Source organism: Pelobates fuscus, chromosome 11 (genome assembly GCF_036172605.1).
Source record: "Pelobates fuscus isolate aPelFus1 chromosome 11, aPelFus1.pri, whole genome shotgun sequence".
Taxonomy (NCBI): domain Eukaryota; kingdom Metazoa; phylum Chordata; class Amphibia; order Anura; family Pelobatidae; genus Pelobates; species Pelobates fuscus.
In genome coordinates this window covers 2347303-2370513 of record NC_086327.1, presented here as the reverse complement: position 1 = coordinate 2370513, position 23211 = coordinate 2347303, and the positions used below count along the sequence as shown (strand labels likewise).

The window sequence follows — 23211 nt, the reverse complement described above, 5'->3', positions numbered from 1 at the left end:
AATAGTGTAGCAATCCACAGCGGGCATTGCGAGCTGATATCTATTTACCCTGTCCTTTGTAACATAGTATGCCAATAGTGTAGCAATCCACAGCAGGCATAGCGAGCTGATATCTATTTACCCTGTCCTTTGTAACATAGTGTGCCAATAGTGTAGCAATCCACAGCGGGCATAGCGAGCTGATATCTATTTACCCTGTCCTTTGTAACATAGTGTGCCAATAGTGTAGCAATCCACAACGGGCATTGCGAGCTGATATCTATTTACCCTGTCCTTTGTAACATAGTGTGCCAATAGTGTAGCAATCCACAGCGGGCATAGCGAGCTGATATCTATTTACCCTGTCCTTTGTAACATAGTATGCCAATAGTGTAGCAATGCACAGCGGGCATTGCGAGCTGATATCTATTTACCTTGTCCTTTGTAACATAGTGTGCCAATAGTGTAGCAATCCACAGCGGGCATTGTGAGCTGATATCTATTTACCCTGTCCTTTGTAACATAGTGTGCCAATAGTGTAGCAATCCACAGCGGGCATAGCGAGCTGATATCTATTTACCCTGTCCTTTGTAACATAGTATGCCAATAGTGTAGCAATGCACAGCGGGCATTGCGAGCTGATATCTATTTACTCTGTCCTTTGTAACATAGTGTGCCAATAGTGTAGCAAACCACAGCGGGCATTGCGAGCTGATATCTATTTACCCTGTCCTTTGTAACATAGTATGCCAATAGTGTAGCAATGCACAGCGGGCATAGCGAGCTGATATCTATTTACCCTGCCCTTTGTAACATAGTATGCCAATAGTGTAGCAATCCACAGCGGGCATTGCGAGCTGATATATATTTACCTTGTCCTTTGTAACATAGTGTGCCAATAGTGTAGCAATCCACAGCGGGCATTGTGAGCTGATATCTATTTACTCTGTCCTTTGTAACATAGTGTGCCAATAGTGTAGCCAACTACAGCGGGCATAGCGAGCTGATATCTATTTACCCTGTCCTTTGTAACATAGTATGCCAATAGTGTAGACAACTACAGCGGGCATAGCGAGCTGATATCTATTTACCCTGTCCTTTGTAACATAGTATGCCAATAGTGTAGACAACTACAGCGGGCATAGCGAGCTGATATCTATTTACCCTGTCCTTTGTAACATAGTGTGCCAATAGTGTAGCAATCCACAGTGGGCATAGCGAGCTGATATCTATTTACCCTGTCCTTTGTAACATAGTGTGCCAATAGTGTAGCAATCCACAGTGGGCATAGCGAGCTGATATCTATTTACCCTGTCCTTTGTAACATAGTGTGCCAATAGTGTAGCAATCCACAGCGGGCATAGCGAGCTGATATCTATTTACCTTGTCCTTTGTAACATAGTGTGCCAATAGTGTAGCAATCCACAGCGGGCATTGCGAGCTGATATCTATTTACCCTGTCCTTTGTAACATAGTGTGCCAATAGTGTAGCAATCCACAGCGGGCATTGCGAGCTGATATCTATTTACCCTGTCCTTTGTAACATAGTGTGCCAATAGTGTAGCAATCCACAGCGGGCATAGCGAGCTGATATCTATTTACCCTGTCCTTTGTAACATAGTGTGCCAATAGTTTAGCAATCCACAGCGGGCATAGCGAGCTGATATCTATTTACCCTGTCCTTTGTAACATAGTGTGCCAATAGTGTAGCAATCCACAGCAGGCATTGTGAGCTGATATCTATTTACCCTGTCCTTTGTAACAAAGTGTGCCAATAGTGTAGCAATCCACAGCGGGCATTGCGAGCTGATATCTATTTACCCTGTCCTTTGTAACATCGTGTGCCAATAGTGTAGCAATCCACAGCGGGCATTGCGAGCTGATATCTATTTACCCTGTCCTTTGTAACATAGTGTGCCAATAGTGTAGCAATCCACAGTGGGCATTGCGAGCTGATATCTATTTACCCTGTCCTTTGTAACATAGTATGCCAATAGTGTAGCAATCCACAGCGGGCATTGCGAGCTGATATCTATTTACCCTGTCCTTTGTAACATAGTGTGCCAATAGTGTAGCAATCCACAGCGGGCATAGCGAGCTGATATCTATTTACCCTGTCCTTTGTAACATAGTATGCCAATGGTGTAGCAAACCACAGCGGGCATAGCGAGCTGACATGTATTTACCCTGTCCTTTGTAACATAGTGTGCTAATAGTGTAGCAAACCACAGCGGGCATAGCGAAGCTGATATCTATTTACCCTGTCCTTTGTAACATAGTATGCCAATAGTGTAGCAATCCACAGCGGGCATTGCGAGCTGATATCTATTTACCTTGTCCTTTGTAACATAGTGTGCCAATAGTGTAGCAATCCACAGAGGGCATTACGAGCTGATATCTATTTACCCTGTCCTTTGTAACATAGTATGCCAATAGTGTAGCAATCCACAGCGGGCATTGCGAGCTGATATCTATTTACCTTGTCCTTTGTAACATAGTGTGCCAATAGTGTAGCAATCCACAGTGGGCATTACGAGCTGATATCTATTTACCCTGTCCTTTGTAACATAGTATGTCAATAGTGTAGCAATCCACAGCGGGTATTGCGAGCTGATATCTATTTACCTTGTCCTTTGTAACATAGTGTGTTAATAGTGTAGCAATCCACAGCGGGCATTGTGAGCTGATATCTATTTACCCTGTCCTTTGTAACATAGTATGCCAATAGTGTAGCAATCCACAGCGGGCATAGCGAGCTGATATCTATTTACCCTGTCCTTTGTAACATAGTATGCCAATAGTGTAGCAATCCACAGCGGGCATAGCGAGCTGATATCTATTTACCCTGTCCTTTGTAACATCGTGTGCCAATAGTGTAGCAATCCACAGCGGGCATAGCGAGCTGATATCTATTTACCTTGTCCTTTGTAACATAGTGTGCCAATAGTGTAGCAATCCACAGCGGACATTGCGAGCTGATATCTATTTACCCTGTCCTTTGTAACATAGTGTGCCAATAGTGTAGCAATCCACAGCGGGCATAGCGAGCTGATATCTATTTACCTTGTCCTTTGTAACATAGTGTGCCAATAGTGTAGCAATCCACAGCGGACATTGCGAGCTGATATCTATATACCCTGTCCTTTGTAACATAGTGTGCCAATAGTGTAGCAATCCACAGCGGGCATTGCGAGCTGATATCTATTTACCCTGTCCTTTGTAACATAGTATGCCAATAGTGTAGCAATCCACAGCGGGCATTGCGAGCTGATATCTATTTACCCTGTCCTTTGTAACATAGTGTGCCAATAGTGTAGCAAACCACAGCGGGCATTGCGAGCTGATATCTATTTACCCTGTCCTTTGTAACATAGTGTGCCAATAGTGTAGCAATCCACAGCGGGCATTGCGAGCTGATATCTATTTACCCTGTCCTTTGTAACATAGTGTGCCAATAGTGTAGCAAACCACAGCGGGCATTGCGAGCTGATATCTATTTACCCTGTCCTTTGTAACATAGTGTGCCAATAGTGTAGCAATCCACAGCGGGCATAGCGAGCTGATATCTATTTACCCTGTCCTTTGTAACATAGTATGCCAATAGTGTAGACAACTACAGCGGGCATAGCGAGCTGATATCTATTTACCCTGTCCTTTGTAACATAGTATGCCAATAGTGTAGACAACTACAGCGGGCATAGCGAGCTGATATCTATTTACCCTGTCCTTTGTAACATAGTGTGCCAATAGTGTAGCAATCCACAGTGGGCATAGCGAGCTGATATCTATTTACCCTGTCCTTTGTAACATAGTGTGCCAATAGTGTAGCAATCCACAGCGGGCATTGCGAGCTGATATCTATTTACCCTGTCCTTTGTAACATAGTATGCCAATAGTGTAGCAATCCACAGCAGGCATAGCGAGCTGATATCTATTTACCCTGTCCTTTGTAACATAGTGTGCCAATAGTGTAGCAATCCACAGCGGGCATAGCGAGCTGATATCTATTTACCCTGTCCTTTGTAACATAGTGTGCCAATAGTGTAGCAATCCACAACGGGCATTGCGAGCTGATATCTATTTACCCTGTCCTTTGTAACATAGTGTGCCAATAGTGTAGCAATCCACAGCGGGCATAGCGAGCTGATATCTATTTACCCTGTCCTTTGTAACATAGTATGCCAATAGTGTAGCAATGCACAGCGGGCATTGCGAGCTGATATCTATTTACCTTGTCCTTTGTAACATAGTGTGCCAATAGTGTAGCAATCCACAGCGGGCATTGTGAGCTGATATCTATTTACCCTGTCCTTTGTAACATAGTGTGCCAATAGTGTAGCAATCCACAGCGGGCATAGCGAGCTGATATCTATTTACCCTGTCCTTTGTAACATAGTATGCCAATAGTGTAGCAATGCACAGCGGGCATTGCGAGCTGATATCTATTTACTCTGTCCTTTGTAACATAGTGTGCCAATAGTGTAGCAAACCACAGCGGGCATTGCGAGCTGATATCTATTTACCCTGTCCTTTGTAACATAGTATGCCAATAGTGTAGCAATGCACAGCGGGCATAGCGAGCTGATATCTATTTACCCTGCCCTTTGTAACATAGTATGCCAATAGTGTAGCAATCCACAGCGGGCATTGCGAGCTGATATATATTTACCTTGTCCTTTGTAACATAGTGTGCCAATAGTGTAGCAATCCACAGCGGGCATTGTGAGCTGATATCTATTTACTCTGTCCTTTGTAACATAGTGTGCCAATAGTGTAGCCAACTACAGCGGGCATAGCGAGCTGATATCTATTTACCCTGTCCTTTGTAACATAGTATGCCAATAGTGTAGACAACTACAGCGGGCATAGCGAGCTGATATCTATTTACCCTGTCCTTTGTAACATAGTATGCCAATAGTGTAGACAACTACAGCGGGCATAGCGAGCTGATATCTATTTACCCTGTCCTTTGTAACATAGTGTGCCAATAGTGTAGCAATCCACAGTGGGCATAGCGAGCTGATATCTATTTACCCTGTCCTTTGTAACATAGTGTGCCAATAGTGTAGCAATCCACAGTGGGCATAGCGAGCTGATATCTATTTACCCTGTCCTTTGTAACATAGTGTGCCAATAGTGTAGCAATCCACAGCGGGCATAGCGAGCTGATATCTATTTACCTTGTCCTTTGTAACATAGTGTGCCAATAGTGTAGCAATCCACAGCGGGCATTGCGAGCTGATATCTATTTACCCTGTCCTTTGTAACATAGTGTGCCAATAGTGTAGCAATCCACAGCGGGCATTGCGAGCTGATATCTATTTACCCTGTCCTTTGTAACATAGTGTGCCAATAGTGTAGCAATCCACAGCGGGCATAGCGAGCTGATATCTATTTACCCTGTCCTTTGTAACATAGTGTGCCAATAGTTTAGCAATCCACAGCGGGCATAGCGAGCTGATATCTATTTACCCTGTCCTTTGTAACATAGTGTGCCAATAGTGTAGCAATCCACAGCAGGCATTGTGAGCTGATATCTATTTACCCTGTCCTTTGTAACAAAGTGTGCCAATAGTGTAGCAATCCACAGCGGGCATTGCGAGCTGATATCTATTTACCCTGTCCTTTGTAACATCGTGTGCCAATAGTGTAGCAATCCACAGCGGGCATTGCGAGCTGATATCTATTTACCCTGTCCTTTGTAACATAGTGTGCCAATAGTGTAGCAATCCACAGTGGGCATTGCGAGCTGATATCTATTTACCCTGTCCTTTGTAACATAGTATGCCAATAGTGTAGCAATCCACAGCGGGCATTGCGAGCTGATATCTATTTACCCTGTCCTTTGTAACATAGTGTGCCAATAGTGTAGCAATCCACAGCGGGCATAGCGAGCTGATATCTATTTACCCTGTCCTTTGTAACATAGTATGCCAATGGTGTAGCAAACCACAGCGGGCATAGCGAGCTGACATGTATTTACCCTGTCCTTTGTAACATAGTGTGCTAATAGTGTAGCAAACCACAGCGGGCATAGCGAAGCTGATATCTATTTACCCTGTCCTTTGTAACATAGTATGCCAATAGTGTAGCAATCCACAGCGGGCATTGCGAGCTGATATCTATTTACCTTGTCCTTTGTAACATAGTGTGCCAATAGTGTAGCAATCCACAGAGGGCATTACGAGCTGATATCTATTTACCCTGTCCTTTGTAACATAGTATGCCAATAGTGTAGCAATCCACAGCGGGCATTGCGAGCTGATATCTATTTACCTTGTCCTTTGTAACATAGTGTGCCAATAGTGTAGCAATCCACAGTGGGCATAGCGAGCTGATATCTATTTACCCTGTCCTTTGTAACATAGTATGTCAATAGTGTAGCAATCCACAGCGGGTATTGCGAGCTGATATCTATTTACCTTGTCCTTTGTAACATAGTGTGTTAATAGTGTAGCAATCCACAGCGGGCATTGTGAGCTGATATCTATTTACCCTGTCCTTTGTAACATAGTATGCCAATAGTGTAGCAATCCACAGCGGGCATAGCGAGCTGATATCTATTTACCCTGTCCTTTGTAACATAGTATGCCAATAGTGTAGCAATCCACAGCGGGCATAGCGAGCTGATATCTATTTACCCTGTCCTTTGTAACATCGTGTGCCAATAGTGTAGCAATCCACAGCGGGCATAGCGAGCTGATATCTATTTACCTTGTCCTTTGTAACATAGTGTGCCAATAGTGTAGCAATCCACAGCGGACATTGCGAGCTGATATCTATTTACCCTGTCCTTTGTAACATAGTGTGCCAATAGTGTAGCAATCCACAGCGGGCATAGCGAGCTGATATCTATTTACCTTGTCCTTTGTAACATAGTGTGCCAATAGTGTAGCAATCCACAGCGGACATTGCGAGCTGATATCTATATACCCTGTCCTTTGTAACATAGTGTGCCAATAGTGTAGCAATCCACAGCGGGCATTGCGAGCTGATATCTATTTACCCTGTCCTTTGTAACATAGTATGCCAATAGTGTAGCAATCCACAGCGGGCATTGCGAGCTGATATCTATTTACCCTGTCCTTTGTAACATAGTGTGCCAATAGTGTAGCAAACCACAGCGGGCATTGCGAGCTGATATCTATTTACCCTGTCCTTTGTAACATAGTGTGCCAATAGTGTAGCAATCCACAGCGGGCATTGCGAGCTGATATCTATTTACCCTGTCCTTTGTAACATAGTGTGCCAATAGTGTAGCAAACCACAGCGGGCATTGCAAGCTGATATCTATTTACCCTGTCCTTTGTAACATAGTGTGCCAATAGTGTAGCAATCCACAGCGGGCATAGCGAGCTGATATCTATTTACCCTGTCCTTTGTAACATAGTGTGCCAATAGTGTAGCAAACCACAGCGGGCATTGCGAGCTGATATCTTTTTACCCTGTCCTTTGTAACATAGTGTGCCAATAGTGTAGCAATCCACAGTGGGCATAGCGAGCTGATATCTATTTACCCTGTCCTTTGTAACATAGTATGCCAATAGTGTAGCAATCCACAGCGGGCATTGCGAGCTGATATCTATTTACCCTGTCCTTTGTAACATAGTGTGCCAATAGTGTAGCAATCCACAGCGGGCATAGCGAGCTGATATCTATTTACCCTGTCCTTTGTAACATAGTGTGCCAATAGTGTAGCAATCCACAGTGGGCATAGCGAGCTGATATCTATTTACCCTGTCCTTTGTAACATAGTGTGCCAATAGTGTATGTAACGGACCGTTTCACTTACAAGAGGATAAAACCCAGTTTAGGCGATAATCCCCTTTTCCATAGACCAGCATCTACTATAAGCACCAAGTTCCCGAACTCCCAAACTGCACGGATTCACCAACTCTCGAACAGCAGACACACGAACCCTGGAAGCAGCCGAACAGGAAAAGCAATACGAATAGCTTACACTCCTGGCAGTCGGCATACAGTCCCCTTTCCCCCCAAGAAAGAGACACACTCCAGCTTCAGGGTTAAACAGCAACAACACTGATTTATTCACACACAGGCTTATATGAGATTCTCCCATGCAAGGGAGGGGTTTACAGTACACCAATCCAGTTTAAGGTACAACCCACACATCTCCTCCCTCCAACATATCTGTTAACACAATTAACAGGGACATAGTTTTACCCAAGTTTTGGATGTACCCTAAATACTTGGGGTACATCCACAAATCCAATATCTCCAGATAGCCCTAGTCTGGGGGAACAACATATGTTAAAATCAGCCCATTCGGATAAACGGTTCGGGAGTTATGGGACTTTAAAGTATTGACCGACCGCATGGGTAAAGTATCCGAAAACAGTTCCATGCATTTTGGCCCTGCGGTCGGTCACAAACAAGTGAATGAAACAGACGAATTACTGGTGTTATAGAGACTAAGGGGGATTCGCATGAATCCCCTAATTCGTACGTTTCTTTCTACCGAACGGCGGGTCATTCGGTAGTGTCTATACGAATTTCTGGAAGTCTGGAGGTCTCAGCGGTGTTTGCCTAGTCGAGTGTCCGATTTTAGTTCCAGACGCTCGACGGCAAAACACCGCTGTTCGGTAGTTAAAGATGGCCGCCGCCACGTGTTATCTATTTTCCCTGTCCTTTGTAACATAGTGTGCCAATAGTGTAGCAATCCACAGCGGGCATAGCGAGCTGACATCTATTTACCCTGTCCTTTGTAACATAGTGTGCCAATAGTGTAGCAATCCACAGCGGGCATTGTGAGCTGATATCTATTTACCCTGTCCTTTGTAACATAGTATGCCAATAGTGTAGCAATCCACAGCGGGCATTGTGAGCTGATATCTATTTACCCTGTCCTTTGTAACATAGTGTGCCAATAGTGTAGCAATCCACAGCGGGCATAGCGAGCTGATATCTATTTACCCTGTCCTTTGTAACATAGTATGCCAATAGTGTAGCAATCCACAGCGGGCATTGCGAGCTGATATCTATTTACCCTGTCCTTTATAACATAGTGTGCCAATAGTGTAGCAATCCACAGCGGGCATAGCGAGCTGATATCTATTTACCCAGTCCTTTGTAACATAGTATGCCAATAGTGTAGCAAACCACAGCGGGCATTGCAAGCTGATATCTATTTACCCTGTCCTTTGTAACATAGTGTGCCAATAGTGTAGCAATCCACAGCGGGCATTGCAAACTGATATCTATTTACCCTGTCCTTTGTAACATAGTGTGCCAATAGTGTAGCAATCCACAGCGGGCATTGTGAGCTGATATCTATTTACCCTGTCCTTTGTAACATAGTATGCCAATAGTGTATCAATCCACAGCGGGCATAGTGAGCTGATATCTATTTACCCTGTCCTTTGTAACATAGTGTGCCAATAGTGTAGCAACCCACAGCGGGCATTGTGAGCTGATATCTATTTACCCTGTCCTTTGTAACATAGTATGCCAATAGTGTAGCAATCCACAGCGGGCATTGTGAGCTGATATCTATTTACCCTGTCCTTTGTAACATAGTATGCCAATAGTGTAGCAATCCACAGCGGGCATTGTGAGCTGATATCTATTTACCCTGTCCTTTGTAACATAGTGTGCCAATAGTGTAGCAATCCACAGCGGGCATAGTGAGCTGATATCTATTTACCCTGTCCTTTGTAACATAGTGTGCCAATAGTGTAGCAATCCACAGCGGTCATAGTGAGCTGATATCTATTTACCCTATCCTTTGTAACATAGTATGCCAATAGTGTAGCAATCCACAGCGGGCATTGTGAGCTGATATCTATTTACCTTGTCCTTTGTAACATAGTATGCCAATAGTGTAGCAATCCACAGCGGGCATTGCGAGCTGATATCTATTTACCCTGTCCTTTGTAACATAGTGTGCCAATAGTGTAGCAAACCACAGCGGGCATTGCGAGCTGACATCTATTTACCCTGTCCTTTGTAACATAGTGTGCCAATAGTGTAGCCAACTACAGCAGACTCAGTGAGCTGATATTGATCTACTCTCACACTTTCTATTACAGAGATAATTTTAAATTGTCAATAAGCATTTTATTAGGTGTTGTCTCCACCCAGTGGTCACTTTTGAGATTGTCTTCACCTTTATCACATCTTTTTTTATTGTATTTATTTTTCTCTCTTTTTTGTTTATATATTAAAAGTTAAGTTTTATACTATCTATTTCCATCTACATTGGCTTAGAGCTGGCTCCTCTCCTTACATTTCATTAACCGGGTCATGCCCCGCTCTATTAGCCCCAATACTCACACCCTCCTCCTCTGTATTTTAACCACTTTATAAATTAAAACAGAAAATTCCTCCTTACAAAGTAAGACAAACATGTTAATAATGATTCTATTTTTATTTTTTTTAGATGAAACTACTATAAATCCAACAAGTCCTTCACCAAGCACAACAACTGCAACAAGCCCTACAACAAACACAATCCCTGAACCAACCACAACCACTACAACAAACACAATCCCTGAACTCACCTTAATCCCTGAAACCACCACAACCACTGAAGCAACCTCTGAACCAACCACAACCAATGAAGCAACCCCTGAACCAACCACAACCACTGAAGCAACCCCTGAACCAACCACAACCACTGCAACAACCCCTGAACCAACCACAACCAATGAAGCAACCCCTGAACCAACCACAACCACAACCAATGAAGCAACCCCTGAACCAACCACAATCACTGAAGCAGCCTCTGCACCAACCACAACCAATGAAGCAACCCCTGAACCAACCACAACCACAATCACTGAAGCAGCCTCTGCACCAACCACAACCACTGAAGCAACCTCTGAACCAACCACAACCAATGAAGCAACCCCTGAACCAACCACAACCACTGAAGCAACCCCTGAACCAACCACAACCACTGCAACAACCCCTGAACCAACCACAACCAATGAAGCAACCCCTGAACCAACCACAACCACTGCAACAACCCCTGAACCAACCACAACCAATGAAGCAACCCCTGAACCAACCACAACCACTGAAGCAACCTCTGAACCAACCACAACCACTGAAGCAACCTCTGAAACAACCACAATCCCTGAACCAACCACAACCACTGAAGCAACCTCTGAAACAACCACAATCCCTGAACCAAACACAACTACTGCAACAATCCCTGAACCAACCACAACCGCTGTAGCAACCGCTGTAGCAACCGCTGTAGCAACCACTGAAGCAACCCCTGAACCAACCACAATCCCAACAACACTGTTAGGACCTGAAGGTAAGGAATTACATGTGCAAATTATCTGTCCTTGTATACCTCACAGTGAAATACTCAATAGCAGAGCTCCATCTAATATTATACTACAGACAGCCTCAGGCAGCCAACGATTATGATAGTGATATAAATATAATAGTACAAACACTGATGAATAATATTTAGCATTTTACCATTACCCCATTTGTTCGAATATGACAATGAAACACACCATTTAGTGTACGTCCCAACTCTTGCTGTGGCACAAATCTTCTGGGACACCCATGTATTGTTCTGCCACAGAGAACACTGTTTCATTTCAGTTCTAAAGATGATAATGTTGTGGACTTGAACCATACTGAAATAATTAACATTTTATGTTGACACATTGAACCACCAGGCTTCAGGTAGTGGCTTTGGTGTCTATAGCCTGTCCCTGAACTCTTAGCAGTGTAAACACTGCCCTTTTAGAGAAAATACAGTGTTTACATTGCTGTCTAGTAACACCTCTAGTTGCAGTCACTCAGACGTCCACTAGAGGTGCTTCCTGTAGATCAGATGATTGCACTTCAATAAGCCATTTAAAAAAGCAGCATTGTCAAAACCTTGAAAGTGTGTACAGCGGAGAGCTGATTTCCCACATCTTAACTCCACTGGTATGTTAAAATAATGTAGGAACAAATAATAAATCCAGCACAATCAGCACAATCAGCAATATAATCCAAGGATATCCCATCACCTTTCCCAATAACTGGACGACACACAGTATCAGGAGTAGAATTGGGGTTTAATGAAACAATTCCTGCGTTTATGAGATTCTCCCATGCAAGGGAGGGTCTCACCATAATTAGTACAGTAACCAATCCCATAGACGTTACCTCCCACACATCTCCTCCCCTTAGATTAATAGTTAACATAATTATACAGTGCACACTTTTCTCCAATTCTTGGATGTACCCAAATATGGGGGGTACACCTTTAAATATCTGATCTGGGTGAGGAACATATCCAAAAATCACCCAGATCAGACCAGGGGTTTGGGAGTTATGGGAAGGTAAAGATTTGACCGACCGCATGGGTAAAGTATTCGAAAATAGTTCCATGAGTTTTGGCCCTGCGGTCGGTCTTGGTTCGTGTAGCAAAAGTCCCGAAAGTGTATGCCATCCAGTGCTAAGTCAGCATTCCGATGAATCCCCTGGTTTGTGGGATTCATCCTACCGAACGGTGGGCCGTTCGTGAGTTTTGGTCGGCACTTTCTGCAGCCCTGGAGGTCTTAGCGGTGTTCGGTTAGTCGAGTGTCCGATTTGAGTTCCAGACATTCGACGACCAAACACCGCTGTTCGTGCATCGAAGATGGCCGTCACCACTTGTTCGGCTGCCGAAATAGCGGCCACCCAGGGAATATAGCAGAGTGTTCGTGCGTTTGAATAAGGGAATTTAACGAGCCAGCAGGGAGGAAAATTACAGCCACACTTCACACCAGTGTGGTCCGGTTGTTCGGTAGTTTAGTTTGAATGGTGAATATAGCCGTTCCCATGCAAGTTTGTACTTCTTTATACCGAACAAAGTATAGCCCCATATGGTTGTAGGTAATTCTGTTTAGTCCAGGCACAGGAAAACTCTCAAGTGCCAATAATAAAAGGGAATATATTGGACAGCAAAAAGGGGTTCTGCTACAGTGTGATTCATCATGTATCTTATGATATAATATGATCTGCCAAACTCAGTATGATAAGGAATGGAGGCGCTGAATGTTCCACATATTATCCACATTTATTCAATGCATCTCTATGAGGATATGCTGTTTGGCGCAATGTGCTGTGTTGCCCCGCATGAGCAATTGACTGAGATCATCAAGAATGGAGTAAGAGCCAGACCGGCACAGCGTGGGAGAAAATGTAAGTAAAAACACCTTTCCCATTTGGACAGACTGGGGCCATTCACCTAAATAATGAAAATATGTTTGTATACTGTTCCTTTAAGGCAACGTAGAAGTCAAGTGGGAATGAATGGAAACGGTGTGACCATTTGCCCTTTCGAGGCTCTGTCTTTAAAAAGGGGTTTAATAACTGCCAGAATAAGTGACCTTAGTTGCAGGTCCCCTACAATAACGAGACGAGGCTACGTATTGGGGGTAAAGCAGATCTGAAGGTTTAATGTGCCAGGCTGGCCTTTTATGCAACCTTTCCCACAAGGTTACCACCCGTGTTGACCTTGTGGGTCCACCGAAAAATTAATTCAACAGCCAATGGTTTAGAGTCACACAGTTAACACTCTCATTCATTACTGTAAATTCCTCCGCTCTGCTTGGGAGATAATTGAGTTAATTACTGTATCAACTCAATTATCTCCAAGCGAAAAAATGAACTTTTTACACATTTTTGGAAACATTAAAATTATACATCCAATTCCCATAAATTTTCTGAAAGGGCATAATTAGGGGGCCAACATACAGTTGCAAGAAAAAGTATGTGAACCCTTTGGAATGATATGGATTTCTGCACAAATTGGTCATAAAATGTGATCTGATCATCATCTAAGTCACAACTATAGACAATCACAGTCTGCTTAAACTAAAAACACACAAAGAATGAAATGTTGCCATGTTTTTATTGAACACACCATGTAAACATTCACAGTGCAGGTGGAAAAAGTATGTGAACCCTTGGAATTAATAACTGGTAGAACCTCCTTTGGCAGCAATAACTTCAACCAAACGTTTCCTGTAGTTACAGGTCAGACGTGCACAACGGTCAGGAGTAATTATTGACCATTCCTCTTTCCAGAACGGTTTCAGTTCAGCAATATTCTTGGGATGTCTGGTGTGAATCGCTTTCTTGAGGTCATGCCACAGCATCTCAATCGGGTTGAGGTCAGGACTCTGACTGGGCCACTTCAGAAGGCGTATTTTCTTCAGTTTAAGCCATTCTGTTGTTTATTTACTTCTATGCTTTGGGTCATTGTCCTGTTACAACACCCATCTTCTGTTAAGCTTCAGCTGGTAGACAGATGGCCTTAAGTTCTCCTGCAAAATGTCTTGATAAACTTGGGAATTAATTTTTCCTTCGATGATAGCAATCCGTCCAGGCCCTGACGCAGCAAAGCAGCCCCAAACCTTGATGCCCCCACCACCATACTTCACAGTTGGGATGAGGTTTTGATGTTGGTGTGCTGTGCCTTTTTTTTTTCGCCACACATAGTGTTGTGTGTTTCTTCCAAACAACTCAACTTTGGTTTCATCTGTCCAGAGAATATTTTAGCAGTACTGCTGTGGAACATCCAGGTGCTCTTGTGCAAACTGTAAATGTGCAGCAATGTTTTGTTTGGACAGCAGTGGCTTCCTCTGTGGTATCCTCCCATGAAATCCATTCTTGTTTAGTGTTTTACGTATTGTAGATTCGCTAACAGGGATGTTAGCATTTGCCAGTGACTTTTGTAAGTCTTTAGCTGACACTCTAGGATTCTTCTTCACCTCATTGAGCAGTCTGCGCTGTGCTCTTGCAGTCATCTTTACAGGATGGCCACTCCTAGGGAGAGTAGCAGCAGTGCTGAACTTTCTCCATTTATAGACAATTTGTCTTACCGTGGACTGATGAACAGCAAGGCTTTTGGAGATACTTTTATAACCCTTTCCAGCTTAATGCAAGTCAACAACTTTAATCGTAGGTCTTCTGAGAGTTATTTTGTGCAAGGCATCATTCACATCAGGCAATGCTTGTGAAAAGCAAACCCAGAGGGGGGCGGGGCCGGGACCTGAAGCTGAGCGGACGCCATTACTGCGGGCTCCCACCTTGACACTCTCAATCCGCGAATATCCTGGAAAATACCCGCCATCCGAACCTCAGCACATCGGAACCGTGATCAGGTCCATACAGCGAACCGGCAGATGCCTTTTCGATACACCCCGAAGTCCGGAGGCGCTAAACGCAAGCCTAGGGCCTACCACGCACCGAGCATCCATGGCCTTGAGCAATTTCTTGGCGCCTACACACAAGGTGACTCAGACCCGGACAGCGACTTTTACCTGTACCCGCAGGAGGCTCCCGAACTCATGGGGAAGCGCAGCCAGAAAACCCTCACGGGCCCCTCCGCTACACAAGACATAGGCACCTTGCTACAAAGGCAGGCGCAGCCGTCTCACTCACCGGCTCACACCTCGACCCAAACGGACCAGGCTCCAATAATGCCAGTACCAAACACAACTCTGGGAGACTCTACTTTTGCCACCAAGCAAGACCTCCAGAATTGGATACAGGACATACAAAAAACGCTGGCCGCAGACGTGGGGCGCCTGAAAACAGACATGCACAATGTCACAGAACGCGTCCAAACAACGGAACTTGACATCTCAGATCTCCAAACCGATATGGCAGACATGAAAAATGCCATGCTTCACCTACAAGCCGCGCAGCAGAATCTAACGCTGCAGCTGTCCACTCAGGAAGACCAGGCCAGGCGAAACCATGTAAAAATCCATGGCATACCCGCTTCTATTCAGGCTGAAGACCTGCCGCACTACGTCCGCAGACTCTTAGCCACCATCCTGCCACCAGTAGTATGCCGGAAAATGGAGCTGGACAGCATATACAGACTCCCGGCGAACCCCAGGTCGTCTACTACACCCGCTAGAGATGTCATACTTAGATTCGCCTCCACACGCAACAAAACCCAACTCCTGGCTGCAACCAGAGGTAAAACACCCCTTAAGTTTGAATCGGCCCAATTGTCGTTCTATCAGGATTTAACCCGGGCCACTTTACAATGGCGCAGGACACTGTCACGACTCACCAACCACCTACGTACTCTAGGGGTGTCCTATCGATGGGGCCCACAAAGATCTCTACTGGTTCCACATAATGACACTACCCACAAGATAACATCAGAGGCGGAGGCACCCGTGCTTCTGACGAAACTTGGGCTGCCAGACATACCAGCCGACCTACCTCAAGAACCCCAACACGGAATGGGAGACCCAGCCACCAGCACGCCGTTCATCCCACGAGAAAGGCCGACGCCGAGCCCACAACCTTGACAACAGTAAATGGCATGCCTACAGAGGCCAACTCCACTGGGCCGAAGATGCTCACATCCACAGATAACGCACTTACTCGCATATCAGCACAATGTTTCTGCAAGAGTCACGGACCTTGGGACTGACTGTTCTGAGTATTGTACTGTCTGTTTTTTCTTTTTTTTGTTTTTTTTTATGTACTGGTGACACCTGCAGTCGCAGCTTTGACAGGTACAGGGGGGACATTGCCACGGCCCAGGACAGCCAACAGAACCGGCTTACTGACACCCTATACCCCCCCTTACCCCCCAAAAAAAAGCACGAGATAACAGCATACTCTTCTTGCCCACACACACCGCGAGACCGTACCTGGATACATAGGGAACACACGAAGCCGCACATAACTACCTGACGCAGACTCAACATGACTACTAAATTTGTGGTCCCAACATAATACAGCTTCGAGATCCCTAGCTCCCTACCATGCCCTTACCAAGGTGACCGTCCCTCACTCACCGACGATTTCACAATGGTATAAGGTCCCACTAGCTCACCTTTACTTCATGATGTACATATACGACTCCGGAACCGAGACGTTCCACCAAACGTGTATACTTTATATTACCTGCCATTGCCTATGACAACTTAGCCTTATTTTCGTTTCTTGTACTCCTTAGCTAGCACTACTCAGCATTTACCTACTAAGCATGATATATATTCTGCTTTAATGTTAAAGATATGATGTATCATCGCCACTCGATGCTTGACTAATGTATTACTTCTGCCATATATGTGTACCGCACCATACGTTTAGGCGGCTATTTGAGCCGAACATGGACAGTGCTTAATATAGGCAACTGCTTGCTTCTACATTCTTTCATCAGTAGACTCTGAACAAGTTATGCATTATAGGTTTGTGTTTGCATGTTTCTATTTTTAACTCTGTTTAAAACTGAATGTGCGGTTATTCCTTTATCTCACTATGTCTCACTTCTCACATAAAAATTGTATGTGCTAATGCTGTTGAATGCTTACACACCAGCTGGTGTGGCAGGTGAACTGTTGGTTCATACTCTGCTTACATGCAAGCAAAAATAGAACACTTAAAAGCTAGCTAGAGCCAGTTAAGCCCTATATAGTACAGCTCAAATGTAGACCATAACGATGTATAGGATAGACAGCACTTGCACAGTGAGGCATGTCCTCACAGTAAATCTTCTTACTAACCTAACTAGCTAGCCCCACTAGTGCTGAAATTTCTCAACCCACTCATGTATATACTTGTTATACGTCTAAGTTACTTAGTTACTCATCATTTTTGGTCTCTCCACTTAGTCCAACATATTTTTTATTTTCTTTGTATTCTTTTTTGCAGCATTTATTGCGCACCCTCTCATGCCATTCGAGGTTGTTTAACGGTGCAACTGCTAGACAGGATAGCGCAGTACAGCTCAGAGCAAATAGGGTTTTCACTAGCCTCACCGAGGCACAATCTGCTACACTGTTGGCGAGAACTACTAAACTACTACTACGTGGTTATGTGTAATCAAACGTAATATTTATAATGTACAGCGTAGAGCAAACGGGATATCTATATGCTCTATTGCACTATAACCTGCTGCAATGTTAACGAGAGCTACTAAACTAATATTCACACCAAAGCGAAGTCTTAACGAATTTGATTGTCATGTTATGGTTATTTTACAAAAATGTGCCTATTATCTAATTGCTCCTACTGTTACGCTTGAAAAACGCTCGAGGATTGCTGTTGGGGCACCATGAGCCTGTCTGTATTTATCACAATGCACAATAAAAATAAAGAATTAAAAAAAAAAAAAAAAAAAAAAAAAAAGCAAACCCAGAACTGGTGTGTGTGTGTTTTTATAGGGCAGGGTAGCTGTAACCAACACTCATCTCATTGATTTGACTCCAGTTGGCTGACATCTCACTCCAATTAGCTCTTGGAGATGTCATTAGTCTAGGGGTTCACATACTTTTTCCACCTGCACTGTGAATGTTTACATGGTGTGTTCAATAAAAACATTGCAACATTTCATTCTTTGTGTGTTTTTAGTTTAAGCAGACTGTGATTGTCTATTGTTTTGACTTAGATGATGATCAGATCACATTTTATGACCAATTTGTGCAGAAATCAATATCATTCCATAGGGTTCACATACTTTTTCTTGCAACTGTATTAAAAAAATCATGCAAATCGGTTCAGGGGTTCGGGAGATGGATGGAAGTCCCATTTCTGCCCAGCCACACACAAGGCTCTTGCCCAAAATAGTTCCATGCGTTCACCTGGTGCGGCCGGTCCCTCTTTGTAGGTTTAAAAATACTGAACAACCATTCCCATCAGTCTTCATGAATTGAATGGCCGTGTGCCGCCTCGTTCGTGTAATGCTTTTACCGAACGCCGCCTCTTTCGTATGAATGTTCACAAATCTAAGTGGTCCTGGAAGTCTCATTGGTGTTCGAGAGTTTGAGTGTCCGAAAATAGTTGCAGACACTCGACGACCAAATCCCGCTGGACTCGTTAGACAAAAACAAATTAGCCGCCACCACATGTTCGTGCATACGAATAGACAGCCACCCAGTGAACCAATTAGAACGTTGAAGTTGCGGTTTGGCACAGAGTCAATGAGCCAATTGGCAGCACACCACTGGTCTGGGTGGTCTCTTGTATGAGTTTGTTCGGTTATACGAACAAATTAAAAGGGCTGTTCATTTTCCAATTCGTATGTTAGAGTTAAAGGTTTGCAAGTTCAATTGTTACAAGGTTACAAGTCTGATGGCCAGGCAATAACAGGCTATCTGTCACAGCTTCAAATAATAATAATAATAATAATAATAATAATAATAATAATAATAATCACTGTTTATATATAAAAACAGAAGATAATTACTTAGCACTACATCATTTTACTTAGAGTCAGCAATTTAGCAAATATTTTGGATTATTGACAGAAAAATGAGTTCATGGTCACAATGTAGACAGGGCATGACCAAAGGTAGACATCACTTGGTAATTTGGGAGATAACTACTTTATAAAGATATAACGGTACATCTTTCATTTCATTGTAGACATAGTTTCATAACCTATAATATTTGAACAGCTTGCAGAATATATTTCTGTTACTTTCTCAAAGCATCTTGCTGGACATACACTTCCCCTTTTAGAGAACATCTGTTTGTAGATGCAACAGAACACTAGAATTAACAAATAAATCATGCATAATATTTTATTCTGTCTTTATAAAAGTTTATAGCAGCTTTGCAGCAATAAACTAGAAAAATAGAATTGGATTTAAAACGGCTAGAGCTTTTGAAATGGTGGCATGGCCAATGATCATGAATGGCTGCCGATTATAAAGTCATACCTAACAGAGTATATAAATCACAGTATGGCCTCTCTGATTGGCTTTATTCACTAAAACTGAATTGTATTAAAAGGAAAACTGGATTGAAACATGTGTGGTGACTTACCCAAGCTGTAACTATAGCAGATTTGGAAAATATCTTAAATCAGCTGAATTTTTCAATTTCACTATTTGAATTTTGTTTTGAAAATTGGTTTTCATTTCGCAACAAATAGATGTTTAGTAAATAAACTCATGTGTGAATAAGATTACCAATTGGAAAGAGATCCTAAATCAATATAAACTGGGGAGAGGTTAAAGGGACACTATAGTCACCAGTGCAACTACATGTATTTCTGGCCCTATAGTGTTAACACCACCATCTAGCCCCCCTGGGCCCCTCATGCCTCCTTAAATGTAGTAAAAATCTTACTGTATTCAAGCCAGAAGCTTTAAATCTGCATGCTGTTAGACTCAGAAAAACAAGCAGCCTGCTGACATGTGATACCCTGATCCAATCACAGTGCTTCCCCATAGGATATCCTGAGACTGACAAGGAGGCAGATCAGGGGCAGAGCCAGCATGATTCAAACACAGCCCTGGCCAATCAGCATCTCCTCATAGAGATGAATTGAATCAATGAATCTCTATGAGGAAAGTTCAGTGTCTGCATGCAGAGGGAGGAGATACTGAATCACAGGATGCTGTGCACAGTGCTTCCCTGTGCTCTGCTGACAGCAGATCTGAGTGGATGGAGGCATATTATGCCTCCATCAACTCCGAAGACCCTCTGGTGGCATTCTGAGTGACTGCATTCTGAGTGACTGCAACTGGATGTGTTCCTAGCTTTCAATGTAAACACTGTATTTTCTCAGAAAATACAGTGTTTACATGAGAAAGGCTGCAGGGAGCTATAGTTCTCACCTGAACAACCTCATTAAGCTGAAGTGGTTCAGGTGACTATAGTGTCCCTTTAAATAACAGACTAGATAAGAGACCAGAATTTCCATGATTTGTAGACAGGAAGACAACTCCATAGGCAGAGCACCAATTATTCTGCATTTTTTGAAAAATTTACCATATTTGTAAAAATGGACCCTACACATGTATTGCACCAAAGGTAAGTGTCAATCAATCACTGACATCTATCAACTTATAGGTAAACATTTTGCTAAAAATGTAAGTCTTTCTTAGTGTAGGCAAGATGATTGCACTTCCATGGGCCATTAACAGAAGCAGCATTGTCAAAATCTCGACAGTGTGAGTCATCATGTACAGTCAGGTCCATAAATATTGGGACATCTACACAATTCAAATCTTTTTGGCGCTATACACCAACACAATGGGTTTGAAATGAAACAAACAAGATGTCCTTTAACTTCAGACTTTGAGCTTTGATTTGAGGGTATTTACATGGTGTAGGAATTACAACAGTTTGTAAATGTGCCTCCCACTTTTTAAAGGACCAAAAGTAATGGGACAGATTAACAGTCATAAATCAAACTTTCACTTTTTAATACTTGGTTGCAAATCCTTTGCAGTCAATTACAGCCTGAAGTCTGGAACGCATAGACATCACCAGACGCTGGGTTTCATCCCTGGTGATGCTCTGCCAGGCCTCTACTGCAACTGTCTTCAGTTCCTGCTTGTTCTTGGGGCATTTTTCCTTCAGTTTTGTCTTCATCAAGTGAAATGCACGCTCAATCGGATTCAGGTCAGGCGATTGACTTGGCCATTGCATAACATTCTACTTCTTTCCCTTAAAAAACTCTTTCCTTGCTTTTGCAGTATGCTTCGGGTCATTGTCCATCTGCACTGTGAAGCGCCGTCCAATGAGTTCTGAAGCATTTGGCTGAATATGAGCAGATAATATTGCCCGAAACACTTCAGAATTCATCCTGCTGCTTTTGTCAGCAGTCACATCATCAATAAATACAAGAGAACCAGTTCCATTGGCAGCCATACATGCCCACGCCATGACACTACCACCGCCATGCTTCACTGATGAGGTGGTATGCTTTGGATCATGAGCAGTTCCTTTCCTTCTCCATACTCTTCTCTTCCCATCACTGTGGTACAAGTAGATCTTGGTCTCATCTGTCCATAGGATGTTGTTCCAGAACTGTGAATCTGTGAAAGTTTGTTTGGCAAACTCTAATCTGCCCTTCCTGTTTTTGAGGCTCACCAATGGTTTACATCTTGTGGTGTATTCACTCTGGTGAAGTCTTCTCTTGATTGTTGACTTTGACACACATACACTTACCTCCTGGAGAGTGTTCTTGATCTGGCAAACTGTTGTGAAGGGTGTTTTCTTCACCAGGAAAATAATTCTTCGGTCATCCACCACAGTTGTTTTACGTGGTCTTCCGGGTCTTTTGGTGTTGCTGAGCTCACCGGTGCGTTCTTTCTTTTTAGGGATGTTTCAAACAGTTGATTTGGCCACACCTAATGTTTTTGCTATCTCTCTGATGGGGTTGTTTGTTTTTTTCAGCCTAATGATGGCTTGCTTCACTGATAGTGACAGCTCTTTGGATCTCATATTGAGAGTTGACAGCAACAGATTCCAAATGCAAATAGCACACTTGAAATTAACTCTGGACCTTTTATCTGCTCCTTGTAAATGGGATAATGAGGGAATAACACACACCTGGCCATGGAACAGCTGAGCAGCCAATTGTCCCATTACTTTTGGTGCCTTGAAAAGTGTGAGGCACATATACAAACTGTTGTAATTCCTACACCGTTCACCTGATTTGGATGTAAATACCCTCAAATTAAAGCTGAAAGTCTGCAGTTAAAGCACATCTTGTTCATTTCATTTCAAATCCATTGTGCTGGTGTATAGAGCCAAAAAGATTAGAATTGTGTCGATGTCCCAATATTTATGGACCTGACTGTATGTTACGATGTAATATGATTTGCCAAACTCAGTATGATGAGGCTGAAAATCTGGCTGAACGTTGAAACACTTATTTCATGCAACTACCTGATATAATGAACGTGTGTATTGGCCATTCGCAGCATGCCCCATTTATGGAGATTTAATAAAAGTTTTTCTTTTACAAATTAATCTAATCAGTAATGAGATGCATTTGTTATAATCTATATAGGTCTCTAAAATGTGTTATTTTCCTGTAGATCTTCTGTATTCATATGGATCTATGAGAGACAGTGTCGTCCCAAAAGTAGATGACGGATATGTGTTTTTAAATCTGTCAAGAGCATTTCCACTGTTTGGGCAAAATTATTCCACTCTCTATGTAAGTATTGTACTTAACCAAAATTACCCTGGTGTGTGTGTGTATATACCTATACATATATATATATACTTGTAAAACAAATCATGGCTCTGTTGGGCTACACATATAAAACACACTACATAGTTACATAGGCTGAAGAGAGACATGTCCATCACGTTCTGCCTTTCTCACATCAGTTTTTGCTGTTGGTCCAAAAGAAGGCAAATGTCCAGTTTGAGGCACTTAAAAAAAAAAAAAAAATCCTTACTATCCCCAGAATTGCAGCCAGATGTCTCCTTGGATCAAGAAGCTATTATCCAACTAATTAGAATTTATATCCCTGTATATTGTTGTAGCAG

General features: G+C 43.1%; 1 protein-coding gene across 1 annotated transcript in view; it reads left to right on the top strand.

The window, feature by feature from the left end:
* Window positions 1–23211, top strand: part of LOC134577678 (mucin-2-like) — an 84563-nt gene that overhangs the window by 45282 nt on the left and 16070 nt on the right. The window contains exons 7-8 of the mRNA XM_063436539.1: window positions 10379–11263; window positions 22752–22873. Of these exons, the coding sequence (XP_063292609.1) occupies window positions 10379–11263; window positions 22752–22873 (1007 nt within the window). The remainder of the gene's footprint in view (window positions 1–10378; window positions 11264–22751; window positions 22874–23211) is intronic.